We start from the raw sequence: 22931 nt of genomic DNA, 5'->3' as shown, positions 1-22931 counted from the left end.
TTTCCTTTAGGATCCGGCGTTCAACCGCCATGCCGTCAAACGCAGCCGCGGTAAGTCTTGAAACAGACAGGGACCCTGCTGAAGCAAGTCCCTCCTTAGAGGTAGAGGCCACGGATCTTCCGTGATCATCTCTTGAAGTTCCGGGTACCAAGTCCTTCTTGGCCAATCCGGAACCACTAGTATCGTTCTTACGCCTCTTTGCCGTATAATTCTCAATACTTTTGGTATGAGAGGCAGAGGAGGAAACACATACACCGACTGGTACACCCAAGGCGTTACCAGCGCGTCCACAGCTATTGCCTGCGGATCTCTTGACCTGGCGCAATACCTGTCCAGTTTTTTGTTGAGGCGAGACGCCATCATGTCCACCATTGGTCTTTCCCAACGGGTTACCAGCATGTGGAAGACTTCCGGATGAAGTCCCCACTCTCCCGGGTGAAGGTCGTGTCTGCTGAGGAAGTCTGCTTCCCAGTTGTCCACTCCCGGGATGAACACTGCTGACAGTGCTATCACATGATTCTCTGCCCAGCGAAGAATCCTTGCAGCTTCTGCCATTGCACTCCTGCTTCTTGTGCCGCCCTGTCTGTTCACATGGGCGACTGCCGTGATGTTGTCCGACTGGATCAACACCGGTTTTCCTTGAAGCAGAGGTTCTGCCTGGCTTAGAGCATTGTAGATTGCTCTTAGTTCCAGAATGTTTATGTGAAGAGACGTTTCCAGGCTCGTCCACACTCCCTGGAAGTTTCTTCCTTGTGTGACTGCTCCCCAGCCTCTCAGGCTGGCGTCCGTGGTCACCAGGATCCAATCCTGTATGCCGAATCTGCGGCCCTCCAATAGATGAGCACTCTGCAACCACCACAGAAGAGATACCCTTGTCCTTGGAGACAGGGTTATCCGCTGGTGCATCTGAAGATGCGACCCTGACCATTTGTCCAACAGATCCCTCTAGAAAATTCGTGCATGGAATCTGCCGAATGGAATTGCTTCGTAAGAAGCCACCATTTTTCCCAGGACTCTTGTGCATTGATGTACAGACACCTTTCCTGGTTTTAGGAGGTTCCTGACAAGCTCGGACAACTCCTTGGCTTTTTCCTCCGGGAGAAAAACCTTTTTCTGAACCGTGTCCAGAATCATCCCTAGGAACAGCAGACGAGTTGTCGGCATTAACTGGGATTTTGGAATATTCAGAATCCAGCCGTGCTGTTTTAGCACTTCATTGAGACAGTGCTAATCCCCTCTCTAGCTGTTCTCTGGACCTTGCCCTTATTAGGAGATCGTCCAAGTATGGGATAATTAATACGCCTTTTCTTCGAAGAAGAATCATCATCTCGGCCATTACCTTTGTAAAGACCCGAGGTGCCGTGGACAATCCGAACGGCAGCGTCTGAAACTGATAGTGACAGTTTTGTACAACGAACCTGAGGTACCCCTGGTGTGAGGGGTAAATTGGAACGTGGAGGTACGCATCCTTGATGTCCAAGGACACCATAAAGTCCCCTTCTTCCAGGTTCGCTATCACTGCTCTGAGTGACTCCATTTTGAACTTGAACTTCTTTATGTACAGGTTCAAGGACTTCAGATTTAGAATAGGTCTTACCGAGCCGTCCGGCTTCGGTACCACAAATAGAGTGGAATAATACCCCTTTCCCTGTTGTAGAAGAGGTACCTTGACTATCACCTGCTGAGAGTACAGCTTGTGAATGGCTTCCAAAACCGTCTCCCTTTCGGAGGGGGACGTTGGTAAAGCAGACTTCAGGAAACGGCGAGGCGGATCTGTCTCTAGTTCCAACCTGTACCCCTGAGATATTATCTGCAGGATCCAGGGATCTACCTGCGAGTGAGCCCACTGCGCGCTGAAATGCTTGAGACGACCGCCCACCGCCCCCGAGTCCGCTTGAGAAGCCCCAGCGTCATGCTGAGGCTTTTGTAGAAGCGGGGGAGGGCTTCTGTTCCTGGGAAGGAGCTGCCTGTTGGTGTCTCTTCCCCCTTCCTCTGCCTCGTGGCAGATATGAATATCCCTTTGCTCTCTTGTTTTTAAAGGAACGAAAGGACTGCGGTTGAAAAGTCGGTGTCTTTTTCTGTTGGGGAGTAGCTTGAGGTAAAAAGGTGGATTTCCCGGCTGTAGCCGTGGCCACCAAATCTGATAGACCGACTCCAAATAACTCCTCCCCTTTATACGGCAAAACTTCCATATGCCGTTTTGAGTCCGCATCGCCTGACCACTGTCGCGTCCATAAACTTCTTCTGGCCGAAATGGACATAGCACTTACCCGTGATGCCAGTGTGCAGATATCCCTCTGTGCATCACGCATATAAAGAAATGCATCCTTTATTTGCTCTAAAGACAGTAAAACATTGTCCCTATCCAGGGTATTAATATTTTCAATCAGGGACTCTGACCAAACTACTCCAGCACTGCACATCCAGGCTGACGCTATAGCTGGTCGTAGTATAACACCTGTATGTGTGTATATACTTTTTTGGATATTTTCCATCCTCCTATCTGTTGGATCTTTAAGTGCGGCCGTCTCAGGAGAGGGTAACGCCACTTGTTTAGATAAGCGTGTGAGCGCCTTATCCACCCTAGGAGGTGTTTCCCAGCGCGCCCTAACCTCTGACGGGAAAGGGTATAAAGCTAATAACTTCTTTGAAATTAGCATCTTTTTATCGGGGGCAACCCACGCTTCATCACATACATCATTTAGTTCTTCTGATTCAGGAAAAACTATAGGTAGTTTTTTCACACCCCACATAATACCCTGTTTAGTGGTACCAGTAGTATCAGCTAAATGTAACGCCTCCTTCATTGCCAAAATCATATAACGTGTGGCCCTACTGGAAAATACGGTTGATTCGTCACCGTCGCCACTGGAATCAGTGCCTGTGTCTGGGTCTGTGTCGACCGACTGAGGCAAAGGGCGTTTTACAGCCCCTGACGGTGTTTGAGGCGCCTGGACAGGCACTAACTGATTGTCCGGCCGTCTCATGTCGACAAACGACTGCTTTAGCATGTTGACACTATCCCGTAATTCCATAAATAAAGGCATCCATTCTGGTGTCGACCCCCTAGGAGGTGACATCCCCATATTTGGCAATTGCTCCGCCTCCACACCAATATCGTCCTCATACATGTCGACACACACGTACCGACACACAGCAGACACACAGGGAATGCTCTTAACGAAGACAGGACCCCACTAGCCCTTTGGGGAGACAGAGGGAGAGTTTGCCAGCACACACCAAAAGCGCTATATATGACAGGGATAGCCTTATAATAAGTGCTCCCTGTATAGCTGCTTTTATAATATAATTTTTGCCACTATTTTGCCCCCCCTCTCTTGTTTTACCCTGTTTCTGTAGTGCAGTGCAGGGGAGAGACCTGGGAGCCGTCCTGACCAGCGGAGCTGTGTAAGGAAAATGGCGCTGTGTGCTGAGGAGATAGGCCCCGCCCCTTTTCCGGCGGGCTCGTCTCCCGCTCTTTAGTGTATTCTGGCAGGGGTTAAATATCTCCATATAGCCCCGGAGGCTATATGTGAGGTATTTTTTTAGCCAAATAGGTTTTCATTTGCCTCCCAGGGCGCTCCCCTCCCAGCGCCCTGCACCCTCAGTGACTGCCGTGTGAAGTGTGCTGAGAGGAAAATGGCGCACAGCTGCAGTGCTGTGCGCTACCTTTAGAAGACTGAGGAGTCTTCTGCCGCCGATTCTGGACCTCTTCATGTTTCAGCATCTGCAAGGGGGCCGGCGGCGAGGCTCCGGTGACCATCCAGGCTGTACCTGTGATCGTCCCTCTGGAGCTGATGTCCAGTAGCCAAGAAGCCAATCCATCCTGCACGCAGGTGAGTTCACTTCTTCTCCCCTAAGTCCCTCGTTGCAGTGATCCTGTTGCCAGCAGGACTCACTGTAAAATAAAAAACCCAAGCTAAACTTTCTCTAAGCAGCTCTTTAGGAGAGCCACCTAGATTGCACCCTTCTCGGCCGGGCACAAAAATCTAACTGGCTTGGAGGAGGGTCATAGGGGGAGGAGCCAGTGCACACCACCTGATCGGAAAGCTTTACTTTTGTGCCCTGTCTCCTGCGGAGCCGCTATCCCCCCCATGGTCCTTTCAGGAACCCCAGCATCCACTAGGACGATAGAGAAATTGAGATTCATCAGGCACATTTTTACAGTCTTCAACTGTCCAGTTTTGGGGAGTCCATGCCCACTGTACCTTCTGTATACTGTTGTTAGTGACACCCGGAACACACCTAGTATTAGGGACCCACCAGTGACAGACGCCTTGCCGTTCGGCCTGGGGGCTTAACCCTATATCTGCAGATATAAGCAACTAAGATCTCTGTATTATCTGATTATTATGTAGTGTTATTTCTCACTCAGTGTGCATTAGGGATAGCAAAATGTTTTTCTCTTACCCAGAATTACCCCTCCCTTTTAGCACCTGAGTGACATCACAATCTGATTGAGCAGCTTACCAATAAATGTGTATGTTCTTAGTGTACAGGAGTGGAGCCCATACACTTCAAATGTCTGACAAGATGTGTATTCAGAGATGCCTTTCCACATACCAATGTTGTAACACATGGTTATACGAGTAAAGGTCCTTACACACTAGACGACGTCACTTTGTTTCCCCTCCCAGGCCGGGCAGACGATTACCGCCCGTACACACTGAGCGATATGACCGTTCTTATCGCTCAGTGACGTCACGCAGTGGCCGGCCGTGCATGCAGCTCCTGAACGATAGACCAGATAGCTGTCGGCAGTGCATGCATACTCTATGATTGTTGCAGACACGCAGTGCCGCGCATTGATTGTCGCTGACAGCATACACACTTGCCGAGAACATAAGCGACGCTCAGGAAGGGGGAAAATGAGCGACGTCGTGTGTATGGGCCTTTACTGCTGCCTTCATATCAGATGGAAACAGTGTAGCCAATCTCATCTGACCTCGCACACTAGCAATGCAATTTCACCCTCAAGAAAGCCTCTCAATGGAGGTGTTTTTTGTTTTGTTTTGTGCCCCACTCTAGATACTATTTTGCATTAAAAACTCCCAGTGATAGGAGTTTATGCTATATTCTAATGGGATGCTGTCAATTTGCCGGCTGTCGGGATGCCGGCGGTCAGGATACAGACGCCGGAATCCTGACACCCAGCAATGCCGCCAGCTGGAATCCCAACGCAGCAAGGCTATTCCCACTTATGGGGGTCCACGACACCCATAGAGTGGGAACAGATCCTGTGGCGAACTCAGCGAGCCGCAAGGGGACTCTTCGCGTTCGTCCCGCTGCCGGCATTCTGGCGGGTGGGATGCCGCTGTCAGGATATGGACTGCAGGTAAAGCATACTGAATCCATTCTAACCACTCCTTCTGGCACCAACAATCATTACTTGGTCAAAGTCACTTCGATCTCATTTCTTCATCATTCTGACTTTTTGGCTCAATAACAACTGAACCTCTTTATCATGTCTGCATACACTGACTTGCTTACATGTAACTGACATAGATATTTTTATTAACAGTTTCTTATATAGCACAGCATATTCCAAGATTTCCTTCACAAGCAGGTATATCAATTATATTTCTATGCAAAAAATGTTTTGCAAAACAGATTTAAATGGAGATCGGATAAGTATAATAAGGGCTCCATTGGGTCCTTGTTCAGCTATGAATTCCTATACGTCATTGCTGATTTTTCAGCAGCACTGTTACAACAGCATTCCTGATAGGAAAGTGGTTTCCAAACATTCTTGAATCACAGTACCTTAGAGTACTCCTATTTTTTCATGGCCCCCTAGGCCAAAAGTTTCTATTTGAGAAAAAATATATATTTAAATAAAACCGTACCTTTTCCACTGCCACAATACACTGGGGTAATTTCCGGATCTACCAGGGTCGCGGCTCAATGGAAAAGGGTCCTAGAAAAATAATTCAAGTCCAGTTACCCAGGAATCTGACCCAGGTAGCTACCAGGGTCGGACCCAGGTCCCGTTACAAGCCTATGTAGAGCCGGATCACCAGCCCTTGGAAATTATGCCATCTCCAAGCACCGGCAGAAAAGAAACGCTGCACATGGGTGCAGTGGAATTGGGGCCAACTTGGGTCAGAAAAGTGTTCAAAAACCCGAGTCCAACCCTGTTTTTTGTTGGAAAAGGGCCATCAATCACTTACATGACATTCTTAGCGGGAAATTCAATTTTTTCGTGGAGCTGCAGCTCCTGCCTAAAGTGACCAGGAGTGATTCAAACATTTTTTTGGGGGCGTCCAGCATTATTATTTATGTTCAGCCTAAAATGCAGGGGATTAGCCTAATCAATTATCTTCTCCCATCTGAAGTATCAGTTATGGTGACAAAAAGCCCTACATTGGGCAGATTTCTGCTGGCGCCTCAAGAAGCTACGAGCAGAAATCCATAAGTAATGGGCAACAAAAAACAAAAACTGTAAACTTCCCAGTAACTATAAACGGGAGCTGCGGCCACAAAAAACAATTGCATTTCCCCCTTAGGTTCAGTTATGTGGTAGTGGTGGACAGGGTTACGCTTAGTTTGGCAGATACCAGCACTGCTGTTGCTCATCACATTGATCATAAATTGTTTTATTTGGTACTGGACCACCAATTCGCAGCGCCCAGTTAGGGACTTCTGCAGTAGGGTGAGAAAAAAATAAGAATTTACTTACCGATAATTCTATTTCTCGTAGTCCGTAGTGGATGCTGGGAACTCCGTAAGGACCATGGGGAATAGCGGCTCCGCAGGAGACTGGGCACAAAAGTAAAGCTTTAGGACTACCTGGTGTGCACTGGCTCCTCCCCCTATGACCCTCCTCCAAGCCTCAGTTAGGATACTGTGCCCGGACGAGCGTACACAATAAGGAAGGATTTTGAATCCCGGGTAAGACTCATACCAGCCACACCAATCACACCGTACAACCTGTGATCTGAACCCAGTTAACAGCATGATAACAGAGGAGCCTCTGAAAAGATGGCTCACAACAATAATAACCCGATTTTTGTAACAATAACTATGTACAAGTATTGCAGACAATCCGCACTTGGGATGGGCGCCCAGCATCCACTACGGACTACGAGAAATAGAATTATCGGTAAGTAAATTCTTATTTTCTCTGACGTCCTAGTGGATGCTGGGAACTCCGTAAGGACCATGGGGATTATACCAAAGCTCCCAAACGGGCGGGAGAGTGCGGATGACTCTGCAGCACCGAATGAGAGAACTCCAGGTCCTCCTCAGCCAGGATATCAAATTTGTAGAATTTAGCAAACGTGTTTGCCCCTGACCAAGTAGCTGCTCGGCAAAGTTGTAAAGCCAAGACCCCTCGGGCAGCCGCCCAAGATGAGCCCACCTTCCTTGTGGAATGGGCTTTTACAGATTTTGGCTGTGGCAGGCCTGCCACAGAATGTGCAAGCTGAATTGTACTACAAATCCAACGAGCAATAGTCTGCTTAGAAGCAGGAGCACCCAGCTTGTTGGGTGCATACAGGATAAACAGCGAGTCAGATTTTCTGACTCCAGCCGTCCTGGAAACATATTTTCAGGGCCCTGACTACGTCCAGCAACTTGGAGTCCTCCAAGTCCCTAGTAGCCGCAGGTACCACAATAGGCTGGTTCAAGTGAAACGCTGAAACCACCTTAGGGAGAAATTGAGGACGAGTCCTCAATTCTGCCCTGTCCGTATGAAAAATTAGGTAAGGGCTTTTATAGGATAAAGCCGCCAATTCTGAGACACGCCTGGCTGAAGCCAGGGCCAACAGCATTACCACTTTCCATGTGAGATATTTTAAGTCCACAGTGGTGAGTGGTTCAAACCAATGTGATTTTAGGAACCCCAAAACTACATTGAGATCCCAAGGTGCCACTGGAGGCACAAAAGGAGGCTGTATATGCAGTACCCCCTTGACAAACGTCTGAACTTCAGGAACTGAAGCCAGTTCTTTCTGGAAGAAAATCGACAGGGCCAAAATTTGAGCCTTAATGGACCCTAATTTTAGGCCCATAGACAGTCCTGTTTGCAGGAAATGCAGGAAACGACCCAGTTGAAATTCCTCTGTAGGGGCCTTCCTGGCCTCGCACCACGCAACATATTTACGCCAAATACGGTGATAATGCTGTACGGTTACATCCTTCCTGGCTTTGATCAGGGTAGGGATGACTTCATCCGGAATGCCTTTTTCCTTCAGGATCCGGCGTTCAACCACCATGCCGTCAAACGCAGCCGCGGTAAGTCTTGGAACAGACAGGGTCCCTGCTGGAGCAGGTCCTTTCTTAGAGGTAGAGGCCACGGGTCCTCTGTGAGCATCTCTTGAAGTTCCGGGTACCAAGTCCTTCTTGGCCAATCCGGAGCCACGAGTATAGTCCTTACTCCTCTCCTTCTTATGATTCTCAGTACCTTGGGTATGAGAGGAAGAGGAGGGAACACATACACTGACTGGTACACCCACGGTGTTACCAGAGCGTCCACAGCTATTGCCTGAGGGTCCCTTGACCTGGCGCAATACCTGTCTAGTTTTTTGTTGAGGCGGGACGCCATCATGTCCACCTTTGGTTTTTCCCAACGGTTCACAATCATGTGGAAGACTTCTGGGTGAAGTCCCCACTCTCCCGGGTGGAGGTCGTGTCTGCTGAGGAAGTCTGCTTCCCAGTTGTCCACTCCCGGAATGAACACTGCTGACAGTGCTATCACATGATTTTCCGCCCAGCGAAGAATCCTTGCAACTTCTGCCATTGCCCTCCTGCTTCTTGTGCCGCCCTGTCTGTTTAGCATTGTAGATGGCCCTTAGCTCCAGGATATTTATGTGAAGTGATGTCTCCAGGCTTGACCACAAGCCCTGGAAATTTCTTCCCTGTGTGACTTCTCCCCAGCCTCTCAGGCTGGCATCCGTGGTCACCAGGACCCAGTCCTGAATGCCGAATCTGCGGCCCTCTAGAAGATGAGCACTCTGCAACCACCACAGGAGAGACACCCTTGTCCTTGGTGACAAGATTATCCGCTGATGCATCTGAAGATGCGACCCGGACCATTTGTCTAGCAGATCCCACTGGAAGGTTCTTGCGTGGAATCTGCCTAATGGGATTGCTTCGTAAGAAGCCACCATCTTTCCCAGGACCCTTGTGCATTGATGCACTGAGACTTGGCCTGGTTTTAGGAGATTTCTGACTAGTTCGGATAACTCCCTGGCTTTCTCCTCCGGGAGAAACACCTTTTTCTGGACTGTGTCCAGGATCATCCCTAGGAATAGAAGTCGTGTCGTCGGGATCAGCTGCGATTTTGGAATATTGAGAATCCAACCGTGCTGGCGCAGCACTATCTGAGATAGTGCTACTCCGACTTCCAACTGTTCCCTGGATCTTGCCCTTATCAGGAGATCGTCCAAGTAAGGGATAACTAAAACTCCCTTCCTTCGAAGGAGTATCATCATTTCGGCCATTACCTTGGTAAAGACCCGGGGTGCCGTGGACAATCCAAACGGCAGCGTCTGAAACTGATAGTGACAGTTCTGTACCACAAACCTGAGGTACCCTTGGTGAGAAGGGCAAATTGGGACATGGAGGTAAGCATCTTTGATGTCCAGAGACACCATATAGTCCCCTTCTTCCAGGTTTGCAATCACTGCTCTGAGTGACTCCATCTTGAATTTGAACCTTTGTATGTAAGTGTTCAAGGATTTTAGGTTTAAAATTGGTCTCACCGAGCCGTCCGGCTTCGGTACCACAAATAGTGTGGAATAGTACCCCTTTCCCTGTTGTAGGAGGGGTACCTTGATTATCACCTGCTGGGAATATAGCTTGTGAATGGCTTCCAATACTGCCTCCCTGTCTGAGGGAGACGTCGGTAAAGCAGACTTTAGAAAACGGCGAGGGGGAGACGTCTCGAATTCCAATTTGTACCCCTGAGATACCACCTGAAGGATCCAGGGGTCCACTTGCGAGTGGGCCCACTGAACTTCTTGAGACGGGCCCCCACCGTGCCTGAGTCCGCTAGTAAAGCCCCAGCGTCATGCTGAGGACTTTGCGGAGGCGGGAGAGGGCTTTTGTTCCTGGGAACTGGCTGTTTGTTGCAGCCTTTTTCCTCTCCCTCTGCCACGGGGCAGAAATGAGGCGCCTTTTGCCCGCTTGCCCTTATGGGGCCGAAAGGACTGCGCCTGATAATACGACGTCTTCTTAGGTTGAGAAGCTACCTGGGGTAAAAATGTGGATTTTCCAGCAGTTGCCGTGGCTACCAGGTCTGATAGCCCTACCCCAAATAACTCCTCCCCCTTATAAGGCAATACTTCCATGTGCCTTTTAGAATCCGCATCACCTGACCACTGCCGCGTCCATAAACCTCTTCTTGCAGAAATGGACAGCGCGCTAACTCTTGATGCCAGTCGGCAAATATCCCTCTGTGCATCACGCATATATAGAAATGCATCCTTCAAATGCTCTATAGTCAGTAATATACTGTCCCTATCTAGGGTATCAATATTTTCAGTCAGGGAATCCGACCACGCCAGGCCCGCACTGCACATCCAGGCTGAGGCGATTGCTGGTCGCAGTATAACACCCGTGTGAGTGTATATACATTTTAGGATATTCTCCAGCTTTCTATCGGCAGGTTCCTTTAGGGCGGCCATATCAGGAGAGGGTAGTGCTACCTGTTTAGACAAGCGTGTGAGCGCTTTATCCACTCTAGGGGGTGTTTCCCAACGTGCCCTATCCTCTGGCGGGAAAGGGTACGATGTCAATAACCTTTTAGGAATTATCAGTTTTTTATCGGGGGAAACCCACGCCTCATCACACACTTCATTTAATTCCTCGGATACAGGAAAAACTACAGGCAGTTTTTTTCTCACCAAACATAATACCCTTTTTAGTGGTACTTGTATTATCAGAGATATGCAATACATTTTTCATTGCTTCAATCATGTAACGTGTGGCCCTAGTGGAAGTCACGTTTGTCTCCTCATCATCGACACTGGAGTCAGTATCCGTGTCTGTGTCTGCCATTTGAGGTAACGGGCGTTTTAAAGCCCCTGATGGCGTTTGAGACCCCTGGACAGGCACAAGCTGAGTAGCCGGATGTCTCATGTCGTCAACTGTCTGTCGTAAAGAGCTGACACTGTCACGCAATTTCTTCCATAAGCTCATCCACTCAGGTGTCGACTCCCTAGGGGGTGACAACTCTATAATAGGCAATTGCTCCGCCTCCATCTCATTTTCCTCCTCAAACATGTCGACACAATCGTACCGACACACCGCACACACACAGGGAATGCTCTGATAGAGGACAGGACCCCACTAGCCCTTTGGGGAGACAGAGGGAGAGTATGCCAGCACACACCAGAGCGCTATATATAGACAGGAATACCACTATAAAATGTGCTTTTCCCTTTATAGCTGCTGTTAGTATCAAAACTGCGCCAAATTAGTGCCCCCCTCTCTTTTTTACCCTTTTCTGTAGTGCAGGACTGCAGGGGAGAGTCAGGGAGACGTCCTTCCAGCGGAGCTGTGATGGAAAATGGCGCCCGTGTGCTGAGGAGATAGGCTCCGCCCCCTTCTCGGCGGCCTTTTCTCCCGCTTTTTGGCGAGTTCTGGCAGGGGTTAAAATACATCCATATAGCCCTGGGGGTTATATGTGGTGTATTTATGCCAGCCAAGGTGTTTACATTGCTGCTCAGGGCGCCCCCCCCTAGCGCCCTGCACCCTCAGTGACCGAAGTGTGAAGTGTGCCTGAGTAACAATGGCGCACAGCTGCAGTGCTGTGCGCTACCTTGTTGAAGACTGATGTCTTCTGCCGCCGATTTTTCCGGACCTCTTCTTGCTTCTGGCTCTGTAAGGGGGCCGGCGGCGCGGCTCTGGGACCGAGCTCCGAGGCTGGGCCTGTGTTCGGTCCCTCTGGAGCTAATGGTGTCCAGTAGCCTAAGAAGCCCAATCCACTCTGCACGCAGGTGAGTTCGCTTCTTCTCCCCTTAGTCCCTCGATGCAGTGAGCCTGTTGCCAGCAGGTCTCACTGAAAATAAAAAAACTAAAACTAAACTTTCACTAAGAAGCTCAGGAGAGCCCCTAGTGTGCACCCTTCTCGGCCGGGCACAAAAATCTAACTGAGGCTTGGAGGAGGGTCATAGGGGGAGGAGCCAGTGCACACCAGGTGGTCCTAAAGCTTTACTTTTGTGCCCAGTCTCCTGCGGAGCCGCTATTCCCCATGGTCCTTACGGAGTTCCCAGCATCCACTAGGACGTCAGAGAAAAAAAGAAATACACCAAATCAGCATATCCACCAGAGGGTATCCGGTCTCTAGGTCGACAATGTTTAGGTCGACAGTAAGTAGGTCAACATGACAAAAGGTCGACAATTTCACTTTTTTTTCTGCTTTAATTTTTTTAACTTTTTCATACTTTACGATCCACGTGGACTACAATTGGGAACGGTAACCTGTGCCGAGTGCAGCGGTAGGGGAGCGGGACACATTGCCCGAAGCATGGCGAGCGAAGCAAGCATTTGCTAGGGGACACGGTGCACTAATTGGGGTTCCCCCAATTGTACGGAGAAAACGACACCAAAAAACGTGAAATAACTCATGTCGACCTTCTGTTATGTTGACCTAGTACATGTCTACCTAGAGTCCCCGTTGACCAATAGTGGTCGACCTAGACATGGTCTACATACCACACCCCCACCAGAGCCACTAGTGCAGGCACTGCCAACCTCTGTCCTTAAGGCACACTAATGCTGGGTGCACACCTACAGATATATCTGCAGATCAATTGATCTGCAGATATATCTGTGGACGGACCGGGAAGTGTGTTGTGCATACACACTGCCTGATCAGTCGGGACTGAGGTCATGAACTGGGCGGGTTCAGCTGTCATTCACCACCTGCATCTGCAGCAAGTGTATGAGCGGTCATCTGACCGCCTGTACACACACACACACACACACACACCAATATATCGTTAGCTATATTGGCCGTCGGCTGTGCTGCAGGGCTCCTGCAAAATGTCTGAACAACGGCGTTCACAGACATATCGCTCGTACACACTGGCCGACGGACCTGCAAAATATCGTCCGTTTAATAGAACGGCCGATATGTCGGCCAGTGCGTACACACCATAACAGTCCAGGTTTTACAGATATCCATGCTTGAGTACAGGTGATTTAATTAGTACCTCAGTTATTTTGATTTAACCATCTGTGCTGAAGCCTGGATATCACTAAACAAGCACAGTTAGTGTGCCTTGAGGACAGAGGCAGAGAATGCCTGCACTAGGGGCTGCTTTATATAGCGGTTTTCCAGGAATATGTTGGATGCAGACCAATACAAAGTCACAACTGCAGAACTTGCAGCTTACTGGTCCTTCAGCCTATACCCATATATACGCAAGTTGTTTAACAATGGTGAATGATACCACGGAGTAGTAGTTGGAGCTGCTACACTATGGGGTCGATTCAATTCGGCAACTTATGAATAGCGCCGGGAATTAGCTCCCGACGCTATTCAATTCAGATCCAGTTAAGTCGGCGATGGCCCGTTCTCGCCGACTAAACAGGTTGAATTGTCGGGAGAACGAGCATTCTCCGACTTAACTCCCCGGCGCGAGGCTAATTCCCAACAGAATCAGCCTCGCGCCGGCCACGAGGCAGCACTTTTGTCGGGTTTCTTCTCTCATCCCCCGGGGATGAGAGAAGAATTCCCAACAATTGCGGGTAACTAGCAGCTGAATTGAATAGCGTCGGGAGCCAATTCCCGGCGCTATTCATAAGATGACGAATTGAATCGACCTCTATATGGCAAATTAAAATAAAGCATATAAAAAAAAAATAATAATAATGAAAAAAAAAAAAAAAAAAAGAAGAAGTGTCTTTTTATTTGAAGTAAGTACACTTTCAATTTACAATCCAAGTTAAAGGTTTATTTCGCAATACCAGCAACACAACCAAAAGTATATCACAATCAATGTTCTACACTACACACCAATGGAAGATTGTATTGAATGCACCTCAGATCAGCAGGTAGTATCATTTTACTTGAAAAAGCGTACTGCAAATGGTAGTAAGTTACCACATAAGGTTTGATTCAATTCTTTGCAGATTGAATAGCGACGGGAATTCGCTCCCGATACTATTCAATTCAGCATGCTGTCATGTCGGGGAAGGCCGGCTCTCGCAAACTAAACAGGGTGTTTTGCCGGGAGAACAGGCATTTTCCATCTCAAGTGCCTGGCACGATGCAGTTTCCGCCGCACTAAAGGCGGAAATCAGCACTGCTCGCCCCCGGAGGAGGGGGGGGGGGGGGGGGGGGGGGGGGCAGAGAATTACATTTCGTTGGGCAGAATTAGCTTTCTAAATTCATGGCCCTGTAGTCTTGGTTTGCTAGGCTAGGTTTCATAAAATAAACATAATTAAATGTGCATACCTGATAAGCCTTATTAGGCCAGATAAAACTTAAACTTCTGCAATAAAGGAGAGTACAACAAGTGCATGACCCCGCAGCCAACACTACACATCCAGCGCCAGAACATGATGACCCCGCAGCCAACACTACACATCCAGCGCCAGAACATGATGACCCCGCAGCCAACACTACACATCCAGCACCAGAACATGATGACCCCACAGCCGACACTACACATCCAGCGCCAGAACATGATGACCCCGCAGCCAACACTACACATCCAGCGCCAGAACGATGACCCCGCAGCCAACACTACACATCCAGCGCCAGAACATGATGACCCCACAGCCGACACTACACATCCAGCGCCAGAACATGATTCAACATTATTTTATTTATTTTTATGTACAGAGGGACCATTGATGTAACAATAGGCAATCCAAGTGTTAAGCCTTACCTTTAGGCACACTGACACTGATAAGGGCCCTGCAGACTCACGACCCGCCGCCCAACCGCCAATATGGCAGACGGGCGACCCGGCGGCAGGTGGGGGGGGGGGGGGGGGAGTGAAATTCCTTCACTCCCCCTGTCACCCGGCTCCATAGCCCTGCATGCTAATATGGACGATATTGTCCTTATTGTCCTTTTAAACGAGCTGGCACCAACGATGAACGAGCACAGGGCCGCACATCATTCATCACTGGTGCCTACACACCAAAAGATATTTTGTGGCGCACTACGCTATTTATTCTCCCTCCAGGGGGGTCGTGGACCCCCAAGAGGGAGAAAAAGTGTCAGTATGCCGGCTGTCGGGATTCCGGCGCCGGTATACTGCACGCCGGGATCCCGACAGCCGCAAACTGAAGACCACCACTATAGCTAGCTAGATAATTTTCTGTACATCTTGTACACATGTACTATGTCAACATAAAGCATGTTGACACAGAAAAAAATTGAATATGGTGACAGTGTCAACAAGCAGTTTTTAGCATAACCCTAACACTAATGCCGACATAACATTCAACAATCTGGTGTCAACATTATAACCCAACACATTGCACATCTGAATCCATGGAACCAAGTAGGAAACCAAACAGAAAATCCTAAGATGTGTAGAGTACAAGATAATGTCTCAGGGGAGACCTATTGCTTACGACATTAGACAACTCTTGACGATAGATAGATAGATAGATAGATAGATAGATAGATAGATAGATAGATAGATACACACACTGTATATCCTTGACACATGCTGGGGAGGGGGGAGTCACATCCCATGTTACATGCAACTGAGCTATAATTCCCCAGTTTCGGAAAAGAACCACACAGCCGGAGTGGCCCCAGCAGAACTCTGGGGCCACAAATGCTGATGCAACTGGAAATAAAGTGAAAGTGCGATAAGTACAGCGCAGGCGGCCAGGGTTACCCGCTTATAGGGCGAGGGGACGGGCTCTATGAAGGACACACACTGGACGTGACCCTCCAGGTTCTCTTACCCAGAGACGCTCGCTGCCGTCAGAGCTGCAGAAGGTTTCCATGACCGGGGAAGCTCGGGGTCCTCCGGTGGCAGATGCCGGCTGTGAGGGAGCAGCTCAGGGAGACACACACAGGAGCTCTCGCTACATAACAGCGCGTCGCCAGCTGCTGCTGCCGGTAGAATGGGCGCCGATTGGTTGAGCCGCAGCCGCTTCGGGATAGAAGGAATGGTGATTGGTTGAGCCGCGGCGAGTTTCTCCTCTCTGATTGGCTGCAGATCACGCCGCACGCCTGGTGACGAGGCTCAGGATCTCTCATCTTACATGACTGCTGCTGTTGCCTGCGATCCCCGCCGCACTGACAGCCACGGGCGCCTAATCCACCGGCGTGTGCACGTAGCCACGGGCGGCACCTCAGCGTTATTATACCATCGTCAAATGGTCCAAATGTACAGTATTAAGTCTTAACAATTGATAAAGTGGAGACTGATAAAGAGTGTTAAATGTCAAGCCAATCAGCTTCCTTTACCTGCCATGTTACAGGATGTGTTTAAAAAATGACGGGAGCTGGTTGACTGGTCATTTATCTCTCTATGGGGTCTATTCATGAAGCAGCGAAAAGAGTGGCGAAGTTGCCCATGTCCTCCAATCAGCTGCTGCGTACAATTGTATACCATACCCTCCCAACTATCTTTTTAATAGGTACAGTACCTTTTTTTTATGGTCTCTACCGAGTTTTGGCTCTCCAAACTTTCATTGAAAGTATAGGAAAAGTGGCGTGATCACCCCCCTTTACCCATGGCCACGCCCCTTTTATACTTTTTACTGATTTTTATGTGTAAAATGTTGGAGGGTATGGTATAATATGCAAATTATAAACGCTACTTCAATGCTGATTGGTTGCCAATGGAAACTTCTCCACTGGCTCACTTCTCCACACAGTTCACTGCTTCATGAATAGACCCCCATCTGTCTTTATCTATTGTTAAGGCTTAGGGGTGATTCAGACCTGATCAGTGCTGTTCGTTTTCGCACAGCAGCGATCAGGTCTGAAATTAGCCAGGCCGCAGTGCGCCAGCGCATGCCAGACAGCCGATGGCTGCAGGGCCGGTTCTGGGGCCCCGGGCGACAATATGGGGCGTGGCTTCGTGCAGGGGGCGTGATCATTTACGACCCCTGTACAGACTGAAATGATGTGCGGTGCGCGATGACGTCATCGCGCACCAGCAAAGGTCCTCTCCACGAAGGGAAACTAGACGCTATGCGCGTCTAGTTTCCCTTCACAGCGGGGGGCACACAGCAGCAGCGGATCTTGCCCTGGTGCGGCGCCCTGCGCCCTTCGGAAGGTGGCGCCCAGGGCAAAAGTCCTGCTTGCCCGTGGCAAGATCCGCTACTGGATGGCTGTCGTAGCCCAGCTGGCTGCGACATGCCCACAAAATGATCGCGACACACCCACGTTTGACTAGCCACTCCCCATTACCTCCCATTGACGCCTACTGTCTCACTTTGCTTCCAAGCAGGGGTGTAGCGAGGGTGGCTCTGGTGGAGCACGAGCTCAGGGTGCTGGAAAAGATAAAGGGCGCGCTACTGCCTGACCAACTCCCTCTCTCCATCTGCTATACCATGGGCCGCTGTACAGGCAGCCACAGAGCAGGACGAGGAGAAGCATAGGGGCGGACACTGATTCTGACTCAGAGACTAGGCAGGGTACAATGCAGAATAGAGGCGATAGCAGGAGACACTGACAGCCAGCAGATGCAGGAGCTCTGCCACCCTCATTATATGACTCACTGTCTGCTTGTAGCTGTGTAGCAGGGTTATTTCTGTCCTGCAATACCACTCTCTGCCCCAGCTGCTGCAGCACCTCTCTATATCCAGATGCTGCAGGACCTCTTTCTGCCCCAACTGATGCAGCACCTCTTTATGCCCACCTGCTGCAGTACCTCTTTCTGCCCCAACTGCTGCAGCACCTCTCTCTGCCTCGCCTGCTGCAGCACCCCACTCTACCCGCCTGCTAAAGCACCTCTCTCTACATTGATGCTGCAGCACCTCTCTCTGCCCCAGCTACTGCTGCAGAACTTCTCTCTCTTGGCATAATGTGTATATGCGTCTCTACTGTGGTGTAACGTGTATAAGTGGCTCTACTGTGGTGTTACGTGTATAAGCGGCTCTACAGTAGTGTAACATGTATAAGGGACTCTACTGTGTGTCGTAAAGTGTATAAGTAGTATTACTGTGTAGTGTAATGTAACGGACACTACTAAGTGGTGTAATGTGAATAACGGACTATACTGTGTGGTGTAATAGGTACTATTATGTGGCCAAGCCCCTTCCCCATGAAGCCACGCCACCATATTTTGGTGCGCGACTTCGATGCGCAGTGTCCCTACATTAAACATATGGGCACCCAAAGAAACTTCCACCCTTATCTCCACAAGGTCAATTTAGGATTTTTAAATATTTTTTCTTTTCAAATGTAACATGCCACCACATGTTGGCCAGGCCCCCAATTCAGTACGGGGGAGGGGGCGTCAAAACATACCCTTGCACAGGCCCCACTGCACCTAGCTACACCTCTGCTTACAAGTCCTCACTGTGTTGGTAATCAATTGCAATGCATGCGCATTGCAACTCAGATGTATGGGCAGTACATAAAGCACTTGCCAACTGCAAACATTAGCATAGAACTTACCTCTGAATCAGGCCCCGTGTTACTGGAAGATTACAATTTTGTCATATGTGGACATTTAAGGTACACAATTTATCCTGACTATGGGGGTCATTCCGAGTTGATCGCTAGCTGAAAATGTTCGTTGCGCTGCGATTAAGTAAAAAAAAATCACTTCTGCGCATGCGTATGCAGCATAGTGCGCACGCGCGACGTACTTTCACAACGGCCGATGTATTTTTACACAGGGTCTAGCGAAGCTTTTCAGTCGCAATGGCCGCCGCAGCGTGATTGACAGGAAGGGGGCATTTCTGGGTGTCAACTGACCATTTTCAGGGAGTGTTTTAAAAACCGCAGGCGTGCCAGGAAAAACGCAGGCGTGGCTGGGCGAACGCAAGGCGTGTTTGTAACGTCAAATCCGGAACTGAACAGTCTGAAGTGATCGCAAACGCTAAGTAGGTCTGGAGCTAGTCTAAAACTGCACAATTGTTTTTGTAGCCGCTCTGCGATCCTTTCGTTCGCACTTCTGCTAAGCTAAAATACACTCCCAGAGGGCGGCGGCTTAGCGTTTGCACGACTGCTAAAAACTGCTAGCGAGTGATCCCCTATGGGCCTAATTCTGAGTTGATCGCAGCAGCAAGTTTGTTAGCAATTGGGCAAAACCATGTGCACTGCAGGGGGGACAGATATAACGTGCAGTGAGAGTTAGATTTGGGTGGGGTGTATTCAAACTGAAATCCAAATTGCAGTGTAAAAATAAAGCAGCCAGTGTTTACCCTGCACAGAAACGAAATAACCCACCCAAATCTAAATCTCTCTGCGCATATTATGTCTGCCGCCCCTCCCCCCTGCAGTGCACATGGTTTTGCCCAATTGCTAACAAACTTGCTGATGTGATCAACTCAGAATTACCCCCTATATGCATTTCCCTTTTAACAAAGCTCTCTGTGTTTTGCAGTGCACAGGAGATGGCCAATGAGAGCTGCAGTCACTAGGCTGCATCTGTTATCAGTTCCAGTTTATCACTTTTACTCCCCAAAAACTCCTGGGATTTCCTCCAGCTCGTAACCTCGCCTCCGACATGATGATTACTGCCGATTTACAACGGTAATGTTTTGCTGCTAAGAAATCTTGAATTCCAATTAAAGATCTGTGTCTACGATAGATTTACTCAGAGATGGACCTAGGCATAGACAGCCTAGGCAAATGCCTAGGGGCATTCCAAGCAGAAAATGTGCCCGGAGGAGCCGGTCACAGCTAGGGGAGCTCTACAGAGCTTTTCTAGAAAAGTTTAATTTTAGAGTATTTTATTTTACAGGGAGACTGCTGGCAACAGCCTCCCTGCAGCGAGGGACTAAGGAGGGGGGCAGTGTCCGCCCTGCGGGGTCTGAGCCACTGTCTCCGCTGACTGGACACTGAGCACCAGATTGGTCGGATCGCTCCCCGCCACAGGGGATCGCTCGCCCCAGCAGCATGCCGCCAACCCCTTACAGAGCTGAAGAGGTGTGAAGATGGCGGCAGCGGTCAGGGAGCACAGTATTAACCGCGCTCCTAGGAAGGCTCAGCGGTACATAGTGCAGCGCTGTGAGGGGCGCCCTGGGCCAGCGCTTACCCACTACACTGGTCCAGAAGTCTGTCGGTGTCCTCGGATCTCAGCCAGCACTAATTCCTCAGGCCAGTATAATCCATGAAGAGTGGGAAGATAGCGCCATTAAGGGGGCGGAGTTTCTCAGAGCGGACCCAGCAGCGTTTCAGCGTCATTTTCCTGCCTGCACAGCGCTGAGAAGGAGAACAGGTCCCTTCACAGCAACTCCAGCTATCTGTACACGGTACCAGGGGGTTGTAGGAGGGGGGGGAGGCTGTAATACGACTGTGTGTCCTATTAAGTGCACAGTCAGTGCTGACAAGGGGTCTCCCTTTGGTAAAAGCGCTGTGTGGGGGTTGGCTCCAATCTCTGTGTCTCTCTTGCCATTCTTGGGGGGGAAACTCTGCCCTCACCTGTGTGTGTGTAGAGTGTTTGGTGGTCTCCTTTAGCTATGTCCAGGGACACTGTGTCATATGCTGCAGATGATTTATCCTCCCAGGATGATCCCATTCCATGTAATCAGGATAGCACTGGTTTAGCACAGATACCAGCAAGGGAACCGGAGTGGTTTTTCCTCTATCAAATCTTGGATTTCTCAGAGTTCTGACAGGGTTGCAAGTAATGAATCTGCAACCTAGGTATTACAGAGCTCTATGGCAGTATGACCGGTTTCTGGTACCTCAGGACGCTCCGCTATATACCCCCATAAGCGTGCGCTTGTGCATGTCACACAAGATGACACGGATACTGATTCTGACACCACAGATGGGGATGGGGATGTGTTGCGGGGGTCCGCATCTCTTGCAAAGGGGGTGCAATTGTTGATAGAGGGATGTGCTGAATGTTAATGATACCACACCTGAGCAGGTTGAGGAGGCCTTTTTCACTGAAAATAAAAAAGCCTCGCTAACCTTCCCTGCGTCAAAGGAATTGAATGCTATATTTGAGAAAGCATGGGTAAACCCTGAGAATAAATTCCAGGTCCCTAAAAGGGTACAGGTGGCATTTCCTTTCCCTGAGGAGGATAGGAAAAAATGGGGAAACCCGCCGCTTGTTGACGCATCTGTGTCCAGACTCTCAAAGAAGGTGGTTTTACCTGTTCCAGGATCTACCGCCTTAAAGGAGCCGGCTTATAGAAAAATTGATAACACGCTTAAATCAATGTACACTCCTTCATGGGCCATATTACGTCCCACTATTGCTAGTGCATGGATTGCAAAGGCTATAGTAAAGTGGTCGGCTACCTTACTTGAGGATTTGGATATGATGGATAGGGATGATGTTGCATTATATTTACGCAACATACATGATTCAGCAGGTTTTATGGTAGATTCCATGAAAGACCTGGGTTCCATGGCAGCGGGAATCTCTTCCATGTCTGTTTCAGCTCGTCGGGGACTGTGGCTGCACCAGTGGTCGGCCGATACGGAATCCAAAAAAAGTGTGGAGTCTCTACCCTATACAGGTCAGGCTCTCTTTGGGGAAGCTCTAGACGCGTGGATATCCACGGCTACAGTGGGTAAGTCTCCGTTTCTTCCCTCAGCAGCACCTGTTCCGAAGAAATCCTTCTCTTCATCTGCAACACAGCCCTTTCGGCCTAACAAGCCTAGAAAGGTCAGAACGTCCAATACCTTCTTTAGGGGAGGTCGAGTTAAGTCCTAGAAACCGGCCGCTGCAGGTTCCCAGGAACAAAAGTCTGCCTCAGGTACGCCAAAGTCCTCCGCATGACGGTGGACCGCGCGGCCTGGAGGTGGGGCCGGTGGGAGTGAGACTCAGACACTTCAGTCACGTTTAGGTATCGTCTGGCCTGGATCCCTGGGTGATAGATATTGTATCGCAGGGATACAGGCTGGAATTTCAAAGTCTCCCTCCTCATCGTTTTTTCAAACCAGGCTTACCAACTCAGTTGGCAGACAGCACCGTACTACACGAAGCTGTCCAAAAGCTGGTGGAAGCACAGGTCATTGTTCCAGTTCAAAGAAATATATAGAAATGTGAATAAAGATTTAAAATTATTCTCTGTGTCACGTCTCTTATTTTTCTTCTGTATTAAGAAGTCCCTTATGTATGCTACCAGTAAATTGTGTACAAGGATTAATATATGTAATATGTTATATATTGGGATTAATAGTGTGTAATCCACAAACAGGAGAATGAGTGTCTGGTTTGTAATATTATGTAACTCTAAATCATTTTGGATGGTGCCATTTACTATGTATCCATAATGGCCACTTTAGCTTCCTGAATTGTGGCTCATGAATCTAACACCTGATGTATGTGGTGTTTTGTATATGCTAAATGTTAGCCTGCAACCATACAGTATTAAAATACAATGGTTATAATGATTATATTTGGGATTATAATCCCCAGCCACAGATCCTGTAGTTTTTACACTTCTGATATCATTATTTTCCACACGCAGTGACGGTAATATTGCACATTAGATTCCTACAGCCATATAATGATAGTAATGATATTTTCTCATACTTCCTAGAGGATGCTGGGGTCCACTTTACTACCATGGGGTATAGATGGTTCCGCATGAGCCATGGGCACTTTAAGACTTTTTCAGAGTGTGAACTGGCTCCTCCCTTTATGCCCCTCCTCCAGATCTCAGTTTAGAAAATGTGCCCAGGCAGACTGGTCGCACTCTAGTGGAGCTCTACTGAGTTCTACTAAAAGACTTTATGTTAGGTTTTTTATTTTACAGGGAAACTGCTGGCAACAGTCTCCGTGCTTTGTGGGACTTAGGGGGAAGAAGTAGGAACCAACTTCCTAAATAGTTTCATGGCTCTGCTTCTGCTGACAGGACACCAT

At 49.0% G+C, this 22931-nt stretch overlaps 1 protein-coding gene across 2 annotated transcripts in view; it reads right to left on the bottom strand.

The window, feature by feature from the left end:
• The window catches only part of ABCC1 (ATP binding cassette subfamily C member 1 (ABCC1 blood group)), a 440279-nt gene extending 424053 nt beyond the window's left edge, over positions 1–16226 (bottom strand). Inside the window, exon 1 of one of the 2 annotated variants that reach the window (XM_063934377.1) lies at positions 15883–16226. In XM_063934377.1, coding sequence (XP_063790447.1) covers positions 15883–15924 — 42 coding nt within the window. In that variant the 5' untranslated portion in view covers positions 15925–16226. The remainder of the gene's footprint in view (positions 1–15882) is intronic. The other variant, XM_063934378.1, reaches the window with a different exon arrangement.
• Between the last annotated feature and the right edge of the window lie 6705 nt (positions 16227–22931).

The sequence above is a fragment of the Pseudophryne corroboree genome, chromosome 7, assembly GCF_028390025.1.
Source record: "Pseudophryne corroboree isolate aPseCor3 chromosome 7, aPseCor3.hap2, whole genome shotgun sequence".
Lineage (NCBI taxonomy): Eukaryota > Metazoa > Chordata > Amphibia > Anura > Myobatrachidae > Pseudophryne > Pseudophryne corroboree.
The sequence above is the reverse complement of the archived record's forward strand: the minus strand, read 5'-3'. Positions and strand labels throughout refer to the sequence as shown.